This window comes from Dromaius novaehollandiae, chromosome 1 (genome assembly GCF_036370855.1).
Source record: "Dromaius novaehollandiae isolate bDroNov1 chromosome 1, bDroNov1.hap1, whole genome shotgun sequence".
Lineage (NCBI taxonomy): Eukaryota > Metazoa > Chordata > Aves > Casuariiformes > Dromaiidae > Dromaius > Dromaius novaehollandiae.
In genome coordinates this window covers 122,777,960-122,800,280 of record NC_088098.1, presented here as the reverse complement: position 1 = coordinate 122,800,280, position 22,321 = coordinate 122,777,960, and the positions used below count along the sequence as shown (strand labels likewise).

General features: G+C 41.9%; 1 protein-coding gene across 2 annotated transcripts in view; it reads right to left on the bottom strand.

The window, feature by feature from the left end:
* AGPAT3 (1-acylglycerol-3-phosphate O-acyltransferase 3) overlaps window positions 1–22,321 on the bottom strand; it is a 100,253-nt gene that overhangs the window by 17,713 nt on the left and 60,219 nt on the right. For both annotated transcript variants that reach the window (XM_064497090.1, XM_064497099.1), the window contains one exon: window positions 5,535–5,761. In XM_064497090.1, coding sequence (XP_064353160.1) covers window positions 5,535–5,712 — 178 coding nt within the window. In that variant the 5' untranslated portion in view covers window positions 5,713–5,761. The remainder of the gene's footprint in view (window positions 1–5,534; window positions 5,762–22,321) is intronic.

Sequence of the window (22,321 nt, the reverse complement as noted above, 5' to 3'; positions counted from 1 at the left end):
ACTTTTCTTCTTTTTCAAAAAAAAAAAAAAAGAAAGAAAAAAGGAAGAAAGAAAACTCCACCTAAGTTCAGCATGCAACTAATGTAATTGCTATGGTTAGCCTACTTCTCTAATTTCAGTACCATCAGGCAGGCAGAGGTCATTACTTGTGTCATATGACAGCTATAAGAAGTGTAAGAACAGATCATCCTCCCAGCAGGAAGATTTGCTTCCATGCAAACTATAGTTCCTTGGTATATTCTCATTTTAATGAGTTATGGATGCAATAAAAATCTGGTTGCAAAGATATGACACAGTCAAATTCTAACTCTTCCTACATTACTGTGACAAACTTGCAGGACCAAACTGGAAGGAGTCCTCTCAGTTCTTCATGTCAGGTTTTGCTTCCCTGTGTACTTTACCTTTCTACGAGAAGGCCCTGGTTTTGCAAAATGGAGTAGGGCCTTCCTGCACAAGGGCTTCTGATCAGTGGGATCACAACTCAGCATACTCCATCCATGCTACTACATACGAGTGGGTCCCATTTTGCACCACACCAGAGAGAAGGCAAACTTAGTATTGGGTGAATAACATAGGAAAAAAATCTATGATCTGCTGAACAGACACAGCTTCTCCAACACTAGTTATTTCATTTGTATTCCCTGTATGTCCATGTATCTACCAGGCAATTATCCCACACCAGTTTTTCAAGACTCACTCATTTGAAAGCAGGAAAAAGTTATGCAACTTATTGGTCAAGAAAGTGTAACTCTTGTCAACTGAAATTAAAGCAAAGAACAATAGCTTATACAAACCAGAGGTTTCTGTGATATCTTTCCAGCTTTGTCTCCTTTGGGAATGATGTGGTCACTTACCATTCTTGCTCGGATTATCCTTGCTCAACGAAAAGGGAGGACAGGCGAGAACACCCCCACTTCAGAACTACGCTCTTGCAGGTGCTCAGGAGGGTAGACTAAACTTAGTGTGGGACCCTGAACAATTTCCTTTATCCATTGTTTTCTACACACTGAGGACTAACATCTCCAGTATCCAATACACTTGTATTTTATTTTTGATAAGAAAATGTAGCAATGCATGTGTTTCTTCCTCAAGATCAGGGAAGAATTCTGCCGAGGCAGGTGTGGATAATTTGGTGCAAGAGCATTTCTTATACTATCCATTCTGAAATAGTGGAGGAAGCTTTGCTTAGAGATTTGCCAGAGTTCATACTGGAACAGAAGGGTTGATGAGCCAGAGAATTAATATGAGGAAACAAATTGTCCTTTACAAGTGTACTGATAAATGATGTAATTATAACAAGGAGTGGGTTCATTCCCCCCCCCCCTTTTTTTTTTTTTTTTTTTTTTTGGTGTGTAGGTTATAGCTATTTTGTGCAGTACTGACCCTGTCATTGCTACAGCAGGGCTATCTTTTTAAACAAAGAGCATGTAAGACTTGCAATGTTTCACATAACCGTCACTGAGAACAACCACGACCTTACTACAATAAAAATCTTTCCTGTGGTCCAGATTCCAACATGCCAAAGCAAGTGGTCTTATGGCCTCACAAGCCATCTGGGAAAAAAATAAGTAAGAAAGGCATGGCTCATCTTCCAGCTCTTTTGAAAGTTAGGGATGGTCATTTTAAAGTACTAAGATTCTGGGAGATCGTATTTGCAACTAGACTAAACTAAACATACTGCGCTACCCAAAGGCATGAGTCATCTGAAAAAGAGTTGACATGAGTAAGCCTGAAATACAGATTTTCTTTCATGAAATAAATATGTGAAGAAGTGTTCACTTTTAGTACAGAGTCTGACAGAAACCTCCAGCACCAGTTTACCCCAGCATGGTCCTGGCAGGAGTGACAGAGGGAAACGATGTCTCCCCCCTAACTAGGCAGCGCTGCCTTAGGGAACAGGCAGGCCCTCAAGGGCGATTCTGTAAGGTGCTGTGACATGCTCGCTGGCTGAACAAAATGCCTAAAGGCATTTGTTTCACAAATTAAAAATCAGATGTTTCTCAACTGCAACTGGCAAACTGGAGCAGAGTGCAGCACAGCACCATGAGAGCTGTAGGTCCCTCCAGCCAAGTTACCACCACCAGTACCACTGGCTGGCTGTCTTGCACTGCAGCTGGGGCAGCACATGCTCCATGAAACCTAGATGAGATACATGAAGCAATGTGAACAAATCGTTTGCCTGGGGAAAGTATCAAAGTCATAAAATAATCAACTTGGAAGGGACCTTTGGAGATACCTAAATCCAGACCTCCCCAACTGACTGCTACATCAGCTGTGCAGAAACTATCCCTAATGGGTGCTTGCTGCAAACTGCAGCTCTCAGCACAGAGACAACCCATCTAAGCAGGTGAACACACATACGTGTGTACGTGCACGTGGACAGAGCCATGCTGCTGCTCCTGGGGGAGCCCTGGCTTCTGGCTGGCTGTGCATCAGGTTGCAGCAGGTCAGGTTAGGGAGGCTAAAAGATGGCCAAGGGTGATGGGTGCTGCAGAAAGGCAAGATGGGACTTATTGAAGCTTCTGGTGCAAATTCGCTTCTTGCGGGAGGGATATGAACTGCAGACCCGCGCTCCAGCAGGGCTGGGTTGGGGGGTATGGCTTACCCGTTTCTGGCGCAGGGCAGCGTGGGGAGAGAGCACATGTGCGTGTGGCACAGAGAAGGTTTGGCTATCACAGGTAAAAAGGAGGAGAGGACTCATCAAGTTTGACACCACTGGTCTGACTTGTCCTTAAGTATGTGAATCACAGCCTCGGCAGATGACCGCAGTGCTTCTTACTGCTACAAAGTTTTCAAGTCCAAACCATATTTTTCTCTTTTCTCCTCCCCCCAAGTGTTTGCCATGGACATGGGAGAGAGTTCACCTCCTTCCCCTTTGAAGCCATACTTTAAATATTTGAGATGAGATACAGTAAGCGTAAAGCCTTGTTTTCTCTAGACCACAGCATATGTACACACACACACACACACACACACACACACACACACACACACAGATACACCTGTGTATCTATTCCTGTGCACACATTCCTCCACCAGACTGGCAGAGCAGCTTTTGTTAAAGAAAAACTACTGTAAGCAGAGCTCTTGCATGAAAATTATGAGCCTAAAAATAACATTTTGAAATAAGTGACCAAAACGTAACTTCTGGAATAGAATATCAAACTATAGAGTCACTGCCAAAAAGCCTCCATGTAATAGAATATATTTTATTAAGAATGGCAACACTTGAACCATTACATTTACAGGGCTTACTTATTTCATTATAAATCACAATTGGAGTGCATGTTCTGTCAGCGCTTCCATCACAAGCCATCATCACTGTTCTAGCCCATGTAACATTTACAATAATTTTCATAGTTTAATTTCTTACTCATTTAATTTATAAAGTAGGCTATACACAAGGGGTTACTCTAGGTGCAATCCAATTATCTGCTCAACTTTTCTGAACCTTTTTGAAAAATAGCGTAGGGTATTTTCAGTGTACACAGCTGACAGACAACAGCATTTAAAATGTGATCTCTGTACACACAGTGCTAACTTGGAGAAATCAAGAGTCTGAACCTACAAACCTTACAACTACAAGGAACACATATCTTCAGAAAAGCCAGACTACTTGTGCAACAATAGTTTTCAGGATAAGATCAGGTTGTAAGTTATTAAAAGGACATTAAGGATTATTTATAAGCAAAACAAACAAAATCACATACACCTCCATGCCCCCTCATCCATGCTAATTTCAGTTATATATACATTTTTCCATTACAAAACCTTTTCTCCTGACATTTTGCCTGACTTTTTCTATTCAATTTCCTTTCTCCTGTGCTTCTTAGACAGCAGTCTGAACAGGTGGGATAAAAAGCACAGTAAGGACAAGAACAACAAGCTTAACAAGCAGTTGCGCTAGATACTTAGAGAATTTTTGTTGGTAATACTTCATATTGATGATTTAAAAAATATGGATGCCTGTTAACGGACTGCTCAACTATAACTTAAGCGCTCATTTACCCAAAGCGCTCAGCAACTCCCACTAAGGTAAGTGGTCATGTACATTGGGAAGGGATGGAGAATGGAAATGAATTAGATGATTCATCACTGAAATAGGAGGTGACATTTGGATTAAGCAGCCTTTTAAACACTCATTTCAGAAATCCAATGCCCTCTTAAGCTGTCTGAGGAGAAAAAAATTCATCTACAGGAAAGAAGTTTTGTGAAGGTCTGAGTGTAGCCCCACGTACTGCACCTGTCACATAGGTAGAAGAAAATTCCTCACAAGAGGAGACATAGGTGTCATAGACAGACACCATAGGGTATAAAAGAGCTTTGAAGTTGTCACACAGTCCAGCTGTAAAGGCATCTGCGTTAGGTACTTAAAGACAGACATCTCTCTTCGCAGACCACACAGTCAACTTGGGCTCCCAAACAAATGGTCAGCATAGCACCTACGCTAAATACCTGAAGTAGTCTCTGAATTCCTCCTTCCTCTTCATATCACTTAACACAGGCCCTGACACAGGATGAAGAAGGCATTGAGATAGAATTGGCAATTTCTTACCAATCAAGATGTAGTGTGTGGGGGGAAGGGGGCAGCTTTACTTTGCACATCTTTTAAATAACAAAGTCACAGCATGCATCAGTAACATGACTTTGTTTTCACAGTATTTCAGAAGAGATGGCTGCTTTGGACTTCTCTGAAAAAGTCTGCTACTGAGTTATTAGTTCTCTAACTTTCTTTTGTGTGTGGTAATAAATACATACATATGTGTACACACAGACACACACAGTCAAATGTATATTAAAGAATCACAGAATAGTTGGAGTTGAAAGGGACATTTGAAGATCATCTGGTCCAACCAACACTACTCAAGCTGAGTCAGCTGAAGCAAGTTGTCCAGGATCAAGTCCTGTCAGCTTTTGTGTATCTCCAAGGACGGAGACTCCACAACCTGTCTGGGCAGCCTAATCCTGTGTTCAACCACCATTGCAGTGAAAAAGTGTTTTTTTGTGTTCAAGTGGAATTTCCTGTGTTTCAGTTTGTGCCCATTGCCTCTTGTCCAGTCACTGGGCACCATCAGCCAGAGTCTGGCTCTGTCCCCTCGACACCCTCCCATCAGATATTTATACACATTGATGAGATACTCCAAACCTTCTCCAGGCTAAACAGCCCCAGCTCTCTCAGCCTCTCCTCATATGAAGGATGCTCCAGTCCCTTAACCATCTTTGCGGTCCTTCTCTGGACTCGTTCCAGTAGCTCCATGTCTCTCTTGTACTGGGGAGCTCAAAACTGGACACAGTGCTCCAGGTGTGGCCTCACCAGGGCTGAATAGAAGGGAAGGATTTCCTCCCTTGACCTGCAGGCAATGCTCTGCCTAATGTGGCCCAGGATACCATTGGCCTTCTTTGCCACAAGGGTGCATTGCTGGCTCATGTTCAAATATATGTATATAAACATGAACATATAAAAATATATTTATTTATTTTTCCATTTAACCCCCAACCCCCCCAGACCTCACATCCCCTTCAAGCATACTCACGGCTCCAAAGTGAATAGGCAAGGCGACAGTTTACTCGGCGATAAAACTGCTTGTTTATGGGCCAGAGGACTAGCGTGCATAGTTGAATGAAGTTAATGATTAGTCCACTCACAACGAAAACAAACCCAATGAGGAGATGAACTATGAACTGGGTCTTCAGAAAGGCAATGAAGCCCATGATAACCACTCAGAAGCGCTTGCAAGGGCCGTCACTCAGAATAACTGTCCTGAAAGAAAAAGAAAAAAGTCTATTTGCGACTGGATTTACAAGCCCTGAGGATGCAAGATGGGAGCACTGAAACAGTCCATACAGCTTTGGCAACAGAAACCCAACCCAATAACACTCTGCTTTCCAGGTCTGCTTCATTCAGGTCTTCATGCAATAAATTGTTGATGGTACAAACCACTTTCAAAAATAGGAAAGAATCATTATTTACAATTCACAGCCCACCAAGAAGATTACTGCTTGCTGAAGATGAATCTCACACCTCTCTTCAAACAAAGTTTATATAACTGGACTTTACGCCGGGAGAAACACAGACCTGTGTATTTGCACCAAATCAGTCAAGCCTCAGTCAGTAAACAAGCTGCACTATGGCTGCAGTACTTCCAATATTGCTTAGTCCTGTGCCTGAACTGTTCGTCCCTCTGCACCCCAATATATGGCACACTGACCCACTGGAGCTGTGCAAATGTACTGACACCTTCAGCCTGCTGTCAAAGCCGCTGTTCTGTACACTTCTGAACAAGCACTGAGCAAGGGCTGCTGGGAGACTTTGCTACACATTTGCTTGAGCTAGAATAGCACAGTGGTCCATATGCAGAGCAGGTTCTCCATGCTGCAGCAAATTTCCTAATGAAAGAGCAGTGGTGGTTCCAGAGAGCCCATTCTGCTACAATAAGGCATGGAAATGGAAACAAGCTATTTCCAGGTTCAAAACCCACGGCTGCAGCAAACCTCTCACTTTACTTTCACACTGACTGATCTATTTGGTCATGGAAAGTAAAATAATAAAAAACCTCTGGTTATACAGCAGTACAAATTTGATCTGGAAAGGGCTTTGGCACAGAATCTTATTTCCACTGTATTAGCCAGAGCACTTAACTCACAGTACATTCCTTATTTACAGCAGGTGCAGATGGATGGGTGATATCTGAATCAGCATAAAGTCAGAGCAGCTTAAACAGACAACATTTGATCCAATATAAATCCTGCCAGTACAAAGTTAACCCCAAAAATGTTTAAATGAGCCATCAGATTGAGTTTATTCCAGACAGTGCGTTATTTGGCACTGACCTTTTTGACATATTTGGCAATGGCAAGAGAAGCCCTAAAACTAGATTTACTATATGTACAGTCAAATCACAGCCTCAGTATCTCACACGAAATAAAGGCATGACTCTAATCTTGGCCAAAGTTTGCTGAAAGAATTAACGTCCTGCTTTTGCAAGTGTTACAAATGACCAAAACAACCAGGAGATGGGAATGAATACTTTGGAGAAGTCAAGCATCTGAAGGTGATTTAGAAGTTCCCAATGCTTGAAAAAAAATAAAAGTACCTGCCAGCTGTGAGAAACCAAACCATTTTCATTTGCCACCTGCTTACATTATGGTACTATTTATAAAACTCAACAGCAATTTTACTTGGAAAAGCTTTTTTTCTTCTAAATCTCCTACCAATTGAGTACTGCCTTTCAAGCCATAGACTGTCTCCCTGTCTTTTGCACAATTAAACTCTATTTTTATCATTAGTAATTTAACCACTTCAGATGCATGTTACAGAGGGGAAAAAAATATATTTTGTTTTAACATAGCAACTATTGTGCCTATCACAGAAAGCAAAGCAAGTTGAATAAGCTCATGTTAAGCTTATGGTGAATAATCTAAACTGTCCCAGTATTTTCCTGTAAGAAAGATAGATAAAATATTTCTTCTGCTAATAAACTCCTCTAAAACCAGCAGTCGGGAAACAGAGACTCATGTTTAAAAAGAAACAAGTGGCACTCTCCTCTCCCCCACCCTGCACTGAAGAGCTGCAGAGTACAGGTCCCGGAAACAGCCCAAACACGGCAGCAGCGTTCACACACGCCCTACAGGAGCTGGCTATGCCACTCACTTTCCTGCTCCCTAACGCAGCCATAGATGCATTTACCTTTTCACTAGGATGTTCTTCAAGTCATCGCATTAACTACTGTCAGACATAAGCACCAACTTCTTCACTTCCAAGAGCGGACTCCTTCTCTCTGTTCTCTCTCAAAAACAGTACAACCCCCCAAAAGACCAATTTCTCTCTTTCCAGATAACTGTTTATAGAAACCCCACTTGTATTCTGTAGAGCCATATGCAGCCAGCTCTGCTGATGACTGTGTCTATCATAATTATTACAATAGTAATTGCTACCTTTTAATGCACAAATTGGCCCCTTTCTGACAAGGGCCAAAAGCACATACATATGTCACAAGGAGGTAGAAACTTCAAGTATTATCCTCAGAGGTTCCTACCTAGCAAAATGGTTTGGCTCCACTTCCATATTTTTTCTGTGAAGAAGTCTGGAGCACTCCAGTATTTGTCACTCAAGCTAAGGAGGACGTGGCTGTATTACAGACCCAAAAGGGCACATCCAGTTCTATCCAGCGGAAAGCTGGGCACATCGCAGAGCGTTCCTTCTCTGGCTTCATTACTTGTGGAAGGCAGGATTTATCGCCCTAGCACCGGTGCCCTGCCCTGCGCTCCAGGCACAGTTTCACGCTGGCGGGCCTCCAGTGCAACGCTGCACAGCTCTCAACAGGGTGGCAGCGCAGCTGCCTCGTGAGCCTGCACCTGTGTTCACTGCGCCCCCAAGAATTTGGGGGCCACAAGTCTTATGAATACTACTGCAGTGGGAAGAGAGAACAGCAGCCAAAGCATAACTGGTTCCTCTCCAGCACCTTCGGGGGACAGGGTCTGCCCAATTGCCTTGTAAGGTACAGCTGTTTTAGTTCAACTTCCTCTTACAATGGACAAGAGTCAACAAAATTTGATAAACTCTGTTGTCTGATACCTCTGGTTTCAATGTTGGATACAGAATCTGCACCAGCGTCCCTTTTGCCAATCCCTCACTGAACTACGTTTGATTCTTAAGATAATTAAAAATTAATCTGATCCTGTATATTCTTTACTTTTCTGCATTCCTGCCCATGTAGGACAACCAGGCAATTTGGGGACAGACCTACTGGCAAAGGGTGGTCGGCAGGCGGTTTTGCTGAATTCCATAGTCAGGCTGCAGAGAGGATAGGGAAATCAGTATTTGCAGGGATGAGAAGCCAGGCTTCTGCATCTCATTGACACATATATTAAGAACAGCTAAGTGTCAACGAAGTAAACATCTGCTTTAACTTAAGTCAGCAAGTCTTAGCACTATTCCCTTTTTGTTTTTTTGAAGTATACCCATGTCATGGACACACTGATAGACTTGCTGGTAAAATTTCTTCCTCCCCTCCATTCCCAAAGTATCTTGTAACCTCACAACACTGACTTTTCACCAAGAACCCCCCCCTTTTTTTTCCTGTACAGCTGCACTAAGAACTGCCTGCATCTCCAGTACTCTCCCTTTCACCTCCTTGCACAGTGCCTACCTTTCACAGTCATGCTGGACAGCTCTAATGTAAAGCCCAGCCCAAACCAAATGGCTTATTTCCATCGCAGTTTAGTGCTGCATCTTGCGGGGTTGTTTTACTTTCCTAACGTCATGAGACCACTCCTCATAATATTAATCTTTATCTTCTCTAACGAGAAAGCTTTTAATTGCTTTGTATCCTTCCAAGCTCCAGCCCTTATTTATACACCTCTCTTCAGCCCCCTCCATGGTTACGTTATGGAAATTCTTCTAATCCATGGCTTGGCTGTTACTCTTCTGGATCTTGACTGAATGCTTGTGATGGCATTAGCACATATGGGTAAGCTGTCACTGCTCAACTGAGCTGTACTTTTAGCTACACACAGGCCTCTAATGCATGGACCTGGAAAGTGAAAAGGGGCTGCTTTAACTTATGAGACTATGTTCAGTGATATTTAAGTACCTTTGGTTACCTTCTATCACTAAATATGTTTATAGGGCACGGTTTAAAATGTTACCTGAACGTGCTTTGTCACCCTTCCAGCAAAAAGAAGTGCCTCACAGAAGTGGGATGAGAAACTCAACACAGCTGTCACTTAAAGGGCGAGGAGTTCTGTGACTGACAGATCTCAGACAGTTTTCTTTGCTATAGAGCTGAGTCTTGAGGCTGCACACTCACATAGTTCTCCAGTATCTAAAAGGCACCACGTGCTTCCAACAACTTGTCTTCTCAGTAGGTAGTAATACTGTCTTTCTTTTATCCAGCTTTCTACATTCATGGAGCTCCTAATGATTAAACTGCTTTGAGGCTTCTACCTCTGTGCTAAATGTGGTTGAAATTTGCCACCAAGTTCAAAAGCCATTAGGAGGCAGAATGACAGAGAACATGATTTCACTTCATTTCATTAAGAAATTAGGTTAAAAACACAGGCAGCATATGCACCAAGCATGTTACAGCCATTTCATGAAATATATATCTATTTATGAACTTCAGAGGAAAAACTAAGCCATTAATTCCATATGTGTATATTTCCAGCTCTAACTCTTTGTTATTCATTTCTTCCCATCATGTATGTGGAATCCTCTGAAGTTCATGAGGCTTGCATGAACATGAGCACGAAATTAGAATTTAGTCCACTGATTCTAATATTCCAACCCAGTGACAATTAATGTGCTTGACAATAACAAAAACTGCTGCAGCCAGTATTACATCTTTAGCCTTTTGTCCTCAGTTTTTCTGAGCATGCTACTTCAGTTTTCCAGCTGTTTCCACTCTACTATAACATATTTATCTCCACTTAAGAAACTAATTACCAGCATCCTTTAGCTCTGAATGTGATGCCCCTCACCCTAAATTCTGGTACCATCTTGCCTACTTCTGTAACATTTTTGCTAGTTGAGGAATTAAGAGCGAAACCGTTATGATACTAAATTCTACCATTTACCATCATATTTTATCATACATTCATATTAAAAATCCTGCTTATCATGAATTTCTGAAATTAAAGCATATAGAAGAGCAGCTTAAGCCAAACTCAGGTCACAAAGATGCAAATTCAGGAATAGGACCTCCAATAGAATAATTGTTACTGAATCATCATCACAAAATTAGACGAGAATTTCTTCCTTGAAATTTTGTCAGTCGTAGCTTTGAAACAATACCAGAGCCAGTTTCTACAGAGGTTCAATAGTAGAAGATTATCAACTATCTGTCTCAAATATGTTCATTATTTTGGTCTTGATCCAACGCCGTTAAATGACAGAAGCTTCCATTAATATCAATAGGCTTGGCTTAGAATCTTAAGAGATCTGTGACGAGATTAATCTGACTATTCTTATCAAAGTAGGAAGTCTCTTGCTTGGCTTATCATCCTAATGGGATGCAGATACTTCAAGTTTTTTTTTTTTTTTTAAAAAAAGTCAGCTGTGCACATTGGTCTGACATTTGTTGTCATTTAACGAGCATGCAGAATGAGAAGTCCGGAGATATTACCTATAGCAGAATAAAATGAAACAAACTAACACACGGGTGTTGCTAACTTCAGGCATGATGCGATGGTCACTAGGAACGACGACAACCAAATCAGTGCAACAAAGCTTTTCATAAACATGCAAAACTCTAGAAGAGCAAAAAGAAAACCATGTGAGGAGCACACACCCTCAAGCACAGTCCTTGTTCATGCCTCCTCTACTCTTTATATGCTTTTAATTATATTATTATGAGACTATAAATTTACCAATTAAACTTTGAGAGAGAGTAAGTTACTAAATAAAGTATGGACGTGAATAATTTATGGCTGAGTACTGGTGAGCACCATTGGGACAGAACTATAAAGTCACCCTTTTATTCCATGAATCTTGTGCTAAGAAATTACCAAGCTGTGGAGCAGCCTTTCTCTGTGCAAATGATCTGCAGCCATAGCTGCAGCACAGCTAAACAATCTGCAACCTCCACTGCCCTATGAAGAACCTCCAAAAGAAGTCCATACCCTACCAAGACTTTAGCCCCAGGAACTCCCTCCTGCTTTCAAAACTTGAGGCAACTTCCTATCAAGATGTGGGCTGCTCTAAAAATCAGGATAACCAGATGTGTAACTTGTATTTTGTAGATAGAGAACCAGAGAATATGTGAACAATGCACAGAAAAAAATTCAAACAACTTGACGGAACTGCTTTAGAAGGGGTAAAACAGCACTTGAGACTGTGTATCACTGTACCTGAGGGGCAGTTTTCCCTTCTAAATGAGGCATTACAGACATGATTAAGCCTCCTCGCTAGCAGCAGAGTACTGTGCTTACATCTCTGCTCGAGGTGTAGTTTTATTTTTCTAACTTGTTGCTACAATACTACAAATAAAAACACAAGTGATATTAAGATGGTTATTTTCCAAATTTAATTTTAACAGTTTCCTTTCTACCATGCTAAGTGCACACGCACACAAAATTAACATGCATGCACAAATTCCCATTCTGCTTAACATACATATTCAGTTAACTCAGTCTCTACTTAAATAAATCCATCAGGTGACTAAAATGCTGAGAAATCTGTGACCACAAGACAATCAACTCAAGGAAGAACTGCTCTCTCACTCCAGGCATGTCTTTATCTACAAAGAAAACACTGGTATTTTTGTAATAATCTTCTGCTTATGACAGGAAAACTGGAGTGATTCTGTTGCAAGTTCACTGTGTAACACCAGTCCAACAAAACAGCTTCCATATCTGAGCTGAATGTCACTGTCAACTACACTGACATCACTTTTTTCATGGCACAGTTTCGCAGTAATTGCGAGACACTGCAACATTACAGGATTCTCCATTTTGTTTTCCTATAAAGGAGTTTCACTATTTTAAGACCTGCTTGTGCATGCGTGTACCTTGTCTATCTTATTCATGTTGCTGAAATATAAACAAGACAGTACTCCAGGTTTTATCTTTAATGGAAGGAGAAAATTCAACAAAAAAAATAAGAGCTATCCCATTCCAAAAGAAGCTGCTCTTGAATAAGCCTCACTGCAGCACAGCTAAGCTAAACTGCAGGCTAACGCACATACTGGAGCACAGCTTCCCTACTGAGAGGTGCTACTCACCAGTCTCACGGGAGGTCCCACATCCCTCCCGAGTGCTGACCACTACTCATGTGGGCTATATGGGCTATATTAGTGCTTTCCCTGCAGCACTACAGAAGTCAACCTCTAAAACGCCACTTCATGGCAAGAGATGACCAGGCAGTCTTTGCTGCAGTCAAACATGGAGATGGAAGAAATCAACTCAAAGCAAAGAGTATTGATGTTCTCAGCATCTTTCAGGCATGGCAACTGGCACAGAGGGAATGCATGTTGGTGGCTTTTACACCAAGGGCGGTGCAAGTCCACAATTTAAAAGAGAGAAAAAGGAAAAGAAGCTAAATATCAGTACATGACAAGACATTTCACGCTAAAACGCACCAGAAATAAAGAGAGAGATAAACAGGGATAGTTAACAAGTTTTCAGAGTTCCTCATGGCAGGGCTCCTCAAGGTTATGGCTCTGGAGAGGCAGTTAAAAGCGATTCAGTCAGAAATGGCTGTTGAACACCTTCAGCAAGCTCTACTCCACCACTCTTGCTCCCTCTTTTGGGAGCTGTAAACTCTTCTCTTGGTGGGTGGCTGTTCTTCACCCTTAGCCTCTTCAGATAAAACACAGAAGCTCCTGCACCCATCAAGGGAGAAGCAGGTGCTAATCCTTGCTGGCTCCCATGTCCCTACTCCTTCACTCGCGTTATACTTTCCTTTTTGTTATACATACCAGCAACTTTCCGGGTCTGTGAAAGAGCTGCTGCATGCCACAAAGGATTTATGCCATTCAACCTTTGTGCACATGGTTACCGGCATAGCTTGCCCATCTGGTATTCAGTCTGTACATCAGCACCAAGCTCTGAAAAATGCTTGTCAGGTTTCCAGTTTTCACAGGCATTGAGGGCAAAAGCAGGCTGGAAGAAGCTCTTGGACAACTTAGCACACTCCAAGCAGATATTGCAGTTCCCACTCCGTCTCTCTAGAGAAGAGCCAAATATTTTCTGTCCTGCTAACTGGTCTCTGCAATATGACTTTAAGTGCAACAGTAAGGTGTTCTGGCCAATTTCAACTGCGGCAGATGACAGGCAATACTTGGATGTGACACTTGCCAAGCAATACTGGGATGTGATTTCTCCTATGCCCCTGGTGCTAAACGGTCCCTTTCTTTTCCCAGCTGGTTTCTCTCATCAGTGAGATCCAAGAAAGGACTTCAGCAGCCTCTTCTCTGTTCACCAGAATTAAAAAAATACATATATGGAATTTATACATTGTGCATCTCTTTATCCCTATACACAGATATTTGTGAGAACCAACAGCTAGGTGGAGCTTACTGCATGGCTTGGCAGCAGTTCACACACCTTTCAACCACTGCACTTGCAATGAACAAAACTGCCACAGCACCACAAAACAGTCGAGCAGTTTTGAACACTTGCCATGAAAAAATAAGCCAACAAGCCTCTAGTAACCACCGTGTTTGCATGCTTCTGACTTGCTCTCAAAGTTACACTGCAGGCATAGGAAATCTTTTGCTTACCGACAACGTGCCGCTTCAGGACGCCGCAGATGCAGGGTACCTCTACAGACACCTACGCACTACCTGCACGCTCCTTTGGCTCATGCTCCCCGCTGCTGCCAAATGAACCCGCCCAAGCTGCTGCTTACAAGTTGGAGTACAAGTGCCATGGCAACTTGGCTTTAAGGTTTCTAGATGTGAGCTGGCCAAACTGGAGGTGGGCAGAGTGGGGTACACCTGCCCATGAAGATCTGCTCTAATGCACGCCCATGCCACCTCCTCCTCAAATTGTGGGAGCAATGGAGACATCTCTTCACAGTGCAGGGAGAGAGGAAAGGACATGAAACACTTCACCAGACCTCTAGATAGGGCTGTGGGGCTTCTCCCCAGAGGAGGGCGGTGGTGGGGATGGCCTGTTTTAGCCGGGTGGCCACGCAGAGACTTGGAAGCGCTACTCCTCTACCCTGCAGGTGAGACAAGGAAACCCTCCTGAGGCTGGCAGGACCTGAGGGAGGAGAGCTGCCCCCACAAAACCCACATTAACCCCATCATGGTGGCAGGCAAGACCTAACACCATGCTGACATCGTCAGAGGCCCGCGAGGCCTTTGCCTTCACCAGACCCACCCCCCCAGAGCCTCTCAGCCCAGGATGAGTTGGCGTCCATGGCAGGGAGCATGGAGGATGCCGACGCAGTGACGCATCACCCATGGGGAAGAACCATGGCTGTGCTGACATTTCTTCACACAAAGGTCCAGGGCAGCCCCATTACGCCTGCATTCGGGCTGCGCAGCTTGCAACGCAATGGCCCTGCAGCTGAGGCAGGAGGGAAGGTGGCAGGACCCCTCCGCTCCCTCTCCGATGGGAAGGGACTGGGAAGCACTCGGGCACCTTCCACTGCCCCATGAACACCAGCAGGGGATGGCATCGTGCCTCGAGCCGTGCCCAGGGACACAGGTCAGTGCATATATCTAGCACAGGACACACTAGCGGTTTCCAGGATAGCTGTTGTAGGTCCGAGAGCATTTCATTGTAATCCAGTCATCACGCTAGTATTTGGAACAAAATGGTCCCTATGTAATTATTACCATAACGAGAGAGAAGTGTGGGAACTGGCAGCGAGGAGAGCATGTACTCCACAATTTACAATTTATGCCAAAAGGTTGGGCTGGCCATAACAAATGTGCTTATGGAGTGGGCTCATTACATGCCCTGTCATACTGTGGTATGCACCTATGCATTGCTACAGAGTACCTGCAATCCCTCCAATTTGTGGTAAAATTTTCATTTTGACAGAAGCATGAATTCTCCTTTTTTTCAGGCAGTGTGGCAAGAATATCAAAGCTCTTTCCTCTCCACAAAAGTAATGGATGTCATCTGAATTATTCCTGGTGAGCCAATGCAGAGATTATCAAATACAAAATAATAGGAAAGTTAAAATAAACACTGAATATATTTTTTTCCAAGAAGGACACATATGGAAAGCAGCAATTCTTCCCCATTTTTAAATGGCTTGGAACTGATTCTTGCCTTTCATATAACTTCACAAATGCTAAAGTTGTTATACCTGTTACAGATCATCAGCTTCTACTTTCATTCTTTCTGCAGTTCTAGCATTTAGCACTATGGCTCACAAATACCTTGAATATGGGGGAGACACCGTTCCACTGACCAGCAATGCTGGTGTCACAGTTTTCATTGCTATGACAATACAGAAGGGCTCTGAGAAAACTGGTTAAAGCACAGAACACTGCCCCGTGCTCGAGAACACAAACACCAACCTCCTCCCTACTGAGTACTACTTAGATTTATATTAAAAAAAGTAAAAAAAAAAAAAAAAATATATATATATATATAGGTAGACACAAACATACATGCGTACATACATATATACACACATATATTTTGAGACAGAAATAGAACCCAGATTTTTAGTTTGATTTCTAAAAATAAACAAAACAACCAAAACACCATTCAAGTTGCTTAAAATTAAATCTGAAACAATGGCACTTTTATTATTTTGGAGAGCTCAGGATTTTTGCCCTCACCTGATCTGAGGTCAAGTCAAGATTTAAACACCAGGAAATCATATTCTGCATTTAGCAGCTCTATTATTTTCAGCCTTTCCTATGGCGCATATGCTGATACTGACATTTCCCCCTCAAATGGAAGCATTTTCAATTCCTGTTGTGAAGAAAGACTTTTTGCCTTAATTACTTCTGGTTTTGATAGAGCTAGCAGGTGTAGAGAGACTATTTTCTTCATTTGGACTAGTTAATTCAAAGCTGAGAACCCAACTGGGAGTTGAAAAAGCGAAGAGCCTCTTGCTCGTCTAAATAAAAAAGAAAAAAACCAAAGCCACAGGTGGGAGTAAATGACATCTCTGAATTTTAAATGGGGCCAGACTTTCCATGGTACTGAAGCCCTGCTTTTTGCCTGTTCTCAAAGTGAATGTAGTCTGGCTGCAGCTATTCTTTTTAGTAGAAAGAATTGCTGTCCAGAGTCTATTTTTTTTCAGTGTAATTCAATATCCTTCCAAAGCCTTTCATATTTTCCTGCAGTTGCTGGGCTAGAGAGCTTGTCTGTACAGGTGCAAATGCATTTTTATGAATACCAAAATCTGAAACTACAATAACTATGATTGGCACCATAAAGAAGGATTTGGTCACATTTATGTCTAGATGCTTAAAAAGTGCTCCTGTCAGCATGAAAAGAATGCTATGGGAAAAATGTATTTTAAAAAATGGGGAAAACAAGTATTAAAGAATAGCACATTTATGAATATGTTTGTCACTACCATAACTCCTACCGTGCTTTCTAATTGAGATTGACTTCTATTCGGTATCCTGTACTAAGACTTCCATTAGGTCCCATATTCTGTGGTTCCACCAGCCAAACTCCAGACCAGCTACAAGACCCAAAAGAAATGATTACAGTATAGACATTCGTGTCAGTTTTAGTCACCAATAATTTTGCCTTATTTACCTGGTCAGATTAAACCTTGCCCAAGTTGGATACTGTCTGTCTGTATATATATATACACACACGCACATACATATATATACACATGTATAAACATATATATGTGTGTATATGTATATATATGGCAGTTGGATTGCTCTGTTTTACAAGTCCTTCTGTTCTTGAAACCAGCATTTAAAATTCTTTTGTTTAGACAATGTTAATGTGGCTTTGCTAGGTTAAAAATCTATATGTATATATTACATTATACATAACATATATATAATATACAATATAAATATATAAAAATAATATATATACTATATATACGTGCATGCACACACACATATATATCTGTAGGAAGCTTTATTTCTCTGTTTTGGAATAGAGATTTACAGTTTGGCAGGTTTGCTGGAACATCCTTTCCTGAATCTCCCACTCTGACTAATACAAATCATAAGCTCCTAAAAAATAAAAAAATAAAAAAAAAATAAAAAAATTAAGAGTTCCTTCATTCTCTTTAAAGAGAGAAATTTGCTGCCAGCAAATGGCCAGAGAGCTAGTAAGCTATTAGCTAGCTGAACTGCCAAATAAGAAAGCCTACATAAATTTCATAACACCCGTAATTCAGCACTCTTCACAGAACAGCAAAGGGTGTAAAGCAGTACCAATGTAAACATTGCATAAAAATGCAGTATTTGAAAAAATGCTGCCTGTTTCCATATCAGTGTATTGTATTGTTTCCTGGATGAACAAAAGTGCACCATCCTAGATGGCCCTTGGAGTCACTCCCTTGTATAGAAGGACATTCTCTGAAGTGAGCCATACAATTGCAAACCAGAAAACTTGATATACGCAACTGCCACTACCTAGGTCAACAGTAAGTTCAGCCCAAGAACTACATAGGGTGAGCACCAACTTTCTTCAAAGCTGTAGCTTCCCAGAATCCCTTTGGAAGGGAAGCCAGGAGCACGGAGGATGCTCAATGTTTATTCTCAATCAGGCCTCCTGCTGCAAGTGCTCAGTCAGCTAAGAGGAGGAGGGAGATGGCAGTCTTGAAATGCAGAAGGTGAAAGAGCAGAGAGCAGGGAAGACAAAGGTGGAATACAAGAACAAAGCAGGATGGGGAGCAGAGATCATCAGACCATGCGCCCCTCCAAAATCTGTACATTGGAATTTGCAACATCGACCTGCCTTCTGTGCATCACTCTCCACCTCCATGCCAATGTTTAGCATGTTATTTCCCTCCCTTCACTACATGCAGCTACAGGAGTTATCAATAAGTCTGAAGAAATCCTCATCACTTTCATGTCTCCCTCTACTTGCCAAATCCATGGCTTAAAACAACCATCTCGTGTTCTGACATCTATTTGACGGCTACTACTATCTCAGAGCCATAGTTAGTGTCTTTGATTTAGTCAGGCAGCAGAAGCTTACTAATTGCCAAGAAATAAAAAAAATCCGTATTTGGCTATTCATCTCCTAACCCTCTGGGCACAGGCAGGAAGCTGTGTGCACATGCATGCACATTTCACATTGCTGCAGTCCTCTTCAACTCTGCCCTTCCCATCAGCTTCCTTAGATTAGATTTGCTCCCAGTGGACTAGTAAAGCAGGCACTAGTCAATCCAAAAATTTCTCAGGCACATCAAGAGGACAGTAAACTCAAACACACCTGATTTATCTTGTTTCCTCTCCACATAAACTTCTATTTTCAGTACTGTAGCTTCTATCATTGATCTCTAGAGAACAACAAAGATTTTGTTTTTAATCCTCCCTCGTCATAGCAATGTGTGTACTAAGTAGAAAGATGGTCTATTTAGTAAAATGCATTTGATGCTATTCCTGAACACAAGGTACAAAATAGTCTCTTAATGGTTTGCAAGTTTTACTTTTACAGCAATTTCTCAAGAACTCAAGATCCCATCAATTTTCTGTCATTACAAGCCACTTCCTCAGCTCTGTTTTTTTGCTAAAAAATTTCGAATAAGGGCTATTATATTTTAAGAACAATATTTTTTACTGACATATTTCATACTCCTGTTTCTAGTTAGTTTTCTCTGCAAAGTTTCTTCCTCTTCCCTATGTTAATGCATTTTTGATACCTACACACTGACGGCATTTTTGTCTTCTTACCTACTCCCATATATACAGCTAATTAGTCTCCTCAATCTTTCCCTGGATGACAGGTCCTGTGAGCACTTTACAATCTTTGCTACATATCTCAAAGTTTTGCTTTCAGGCTTCCAGTTTTATAAATAAATTTGTGTGTGTGAAAATGATCAGAGTATGTGCTTGATGGTGGCACGTAGGAAACTATCTTAGAATGACTACTAATAAGCCTGTATTTCAGATGACAGGACAAGTGGGAGAAGGAGAGAGACCTGATCTGTTGACTGCATCTTTTCCCGCCAGATTCCTAACACAGGATGAGAGGTCAGGTCTTCATCTATACAAGGCCAAATTGTGGACACTCACAAATGATTTGATTCTTTCATTCCCAGACAAAAGGGCTGCCAAGAAAGAAAACCCATGGTCTGCATCGGAGCTTACTTCAGTTTCAAGACGACCAAACTTAAGTTTTTTGGCATTTTGAATTGGTCTTTCCTATGAAGCAGCCTCCAGAACACCTACTTACCACTCACCTGTGGACACTGACTAATAAGATGTATCAGTTCCTGAAATTTTGGATCAAGTTATTGGCCATAGTAGGAAGTCACCTTGGGACTGAGTTACAAAGTATAACCCTTGACAGGGCTTCTTTTACCCATTCACCCTTCATCTTGCTACACTATCTAAACATGGTCAGTACAAAGAGAGACGGTACTAATCTGTCAGGCAGTAATTATGTCAGGCACATACAGGAAAGCCATAACAGACATACTATCCATAGTAAGCTCTAAGTCCCACCAGTGCACATATTCCATTAGTTATATTTCATAAGTGGCTAGCTTAAAAATCCAGAACACAGCCGTTGAGAAGATCAAGAACTTCCCACCAACAGCAGCCCTTCACATTCCCAGAACTTATTCCAAAAGGAATTAACAGCAACAGCTTCCTTTCTCTATTTTTAGACATTATGAGAAGACCCTGATTGGTACTATGGCTAGCATACATGGAAACACTGGAATGAGTTGCCCAGAGAGGCTGAGGAATCACCGTCCTCGAAGAGTCTCAGAACCCAACCAGACAAAGCCCTCAGCAACCTACTCTCATTTAAGTCAGCCCTGCTGAAAGCCTCAACCTCAAAAGGCATGCCCCAGAGGTCCCATACAATTTTTTTTTTTAATAAATGCTTGTAAAATTATGAGCCCTCAATTAGATTCTCATATAAAAAAGGATGCTGAGATCTCATATTTGACCATGGAAAACCATCCTGGGACCTCCTCCTCCTTGAAATGGCATCAAGTGCACTCAACAGAAGAGTAGGTAATGCACTTTGAGCAACAATAAGTCCAAACAGCCTGAGTTTTCACTCTACTTCCCAGGTGGTTTTTGCAGCCTGCAGTGAGCTTTATGTTGCCATGGCTACTCTTGCAAGTATTTCATCCCTCCTTTAAAACTAATCACATCCCAAATGCAGTGTAGACATACCCTATCAGGTAACTCAGCAATCGCTTCCTTTTTTCCCCCCTGCTAGCTCTGCAAATTTAAGGTTTGATTTAAAGCAAGTTCATTCCCTTTCCTTCTTAAGATAGATGCAAATTAAGTATTACTTAAAGCATTTGTTTCTTTGTTCTTAATCTCTTCACTAACATTAAGACAAGTCTCATCATTTATTGTGCTCCTCCTTGCTCAACCCCAAGATGTATGTTCCTTTTTCAGTCATTTAATGGTATGGCAGCTTTCTGTAACACACTTTCAGCAGCTACAGTTTTCACTGGGCCAAGTTGATCCCTCTGGTTTACACCTAAAGATCACATTTCTAGCAGGGAAGTCTAGTTCCACCTCCACTGTCCTTTCCCCTCCTCCCTCCTGCCCCTAAAACAGAATTTATCCACTGCTTCCCAGGTGGAGATCTCAACAGCAACATGAGACAGTCTACAGCAAAGAACAACAAAAAGTACCCCAAACCCCAAGTCACCTTAAGCATCTGAAAAAGCAGAGAGTGCACAGAAAAATTTCACCGCACTGCATTTCTGACCTTCCTCCATCTTTCCCATCCCATCACAGGTTGGTTTCCTGTGAACAACAGTTCCTAAATCTTAACCTGTCTCACCCTGGAAAATAGAGCTGTTCTTCGAAAATCAGTGATTGGACGCAGCCCACTGACTTCCCAGTCAAGCCCAATGGGAATGTGATTTGTCAGTCTGCCCGGCGACTGGGCTGAACTATGTTTACAGTTACGTTCATGGTGAGATCAAGTAGCTTACAAAGGTGGCTCTTCAGCACTGACTTGACTTCCTAGAAGTTAAGCACGATGTCCACTACTGCAGCAATTATGCCATGACTATAGAGGCATATAAATATAAGCAAAAATAAGGAGCCTGAATGGTTTTAATTCATACAAAACAAATCATTTTGTCACTGGTTTCTGGAAACGTCTTCTAAAATTTAGAGCGTTAAGTCATGTATTTTTCACATCACTGTCTGACATCATTTGTTTGCAAAGGGCATCCAGATTGGCCACTGGGGACCAAGTGCCTGGGGGAACTGTTGCACATCCCTAGCAAAATGGGAACAGCATCCGGCCTCTCTGCAGCAGAAGTCTGCAACAGAGCAGCCACTGCAACAGGCATGAGAAGCAAAGTCCCTGGCGTCAACTTGGTTTGTGTTCAAGAGTAAAACCATGCTGTGCTTGTTGACCCCAGCTCTCTCAATCTTTCCTCTAGCCAGTAATATCTTACATTTTTCCTAAGCTCCAACTCCAACAAATATATAGCAATTTCCCTTTTGTTCATACATAAACACTGTTCTGGTTGCAGAGAGGAGCTTGAGTAACTAGCTATTAATTATTAGAAAGCAGCTTACAAAAGGAAGGAATTTAACAAGCAGTTCCATGATCCTGGTTCCCTACAAATTTGCATTTTAGCATTGATTGACATTTCTAGAACCTGACATCTCTGTACATACCCGGATATCAGATAACACCCAAGTTTGTCACGTTGAGGGAACTCGAGTGAGGTTGCTACAGCACCATTCTCCTCTCCCTGGCCACTCCCATA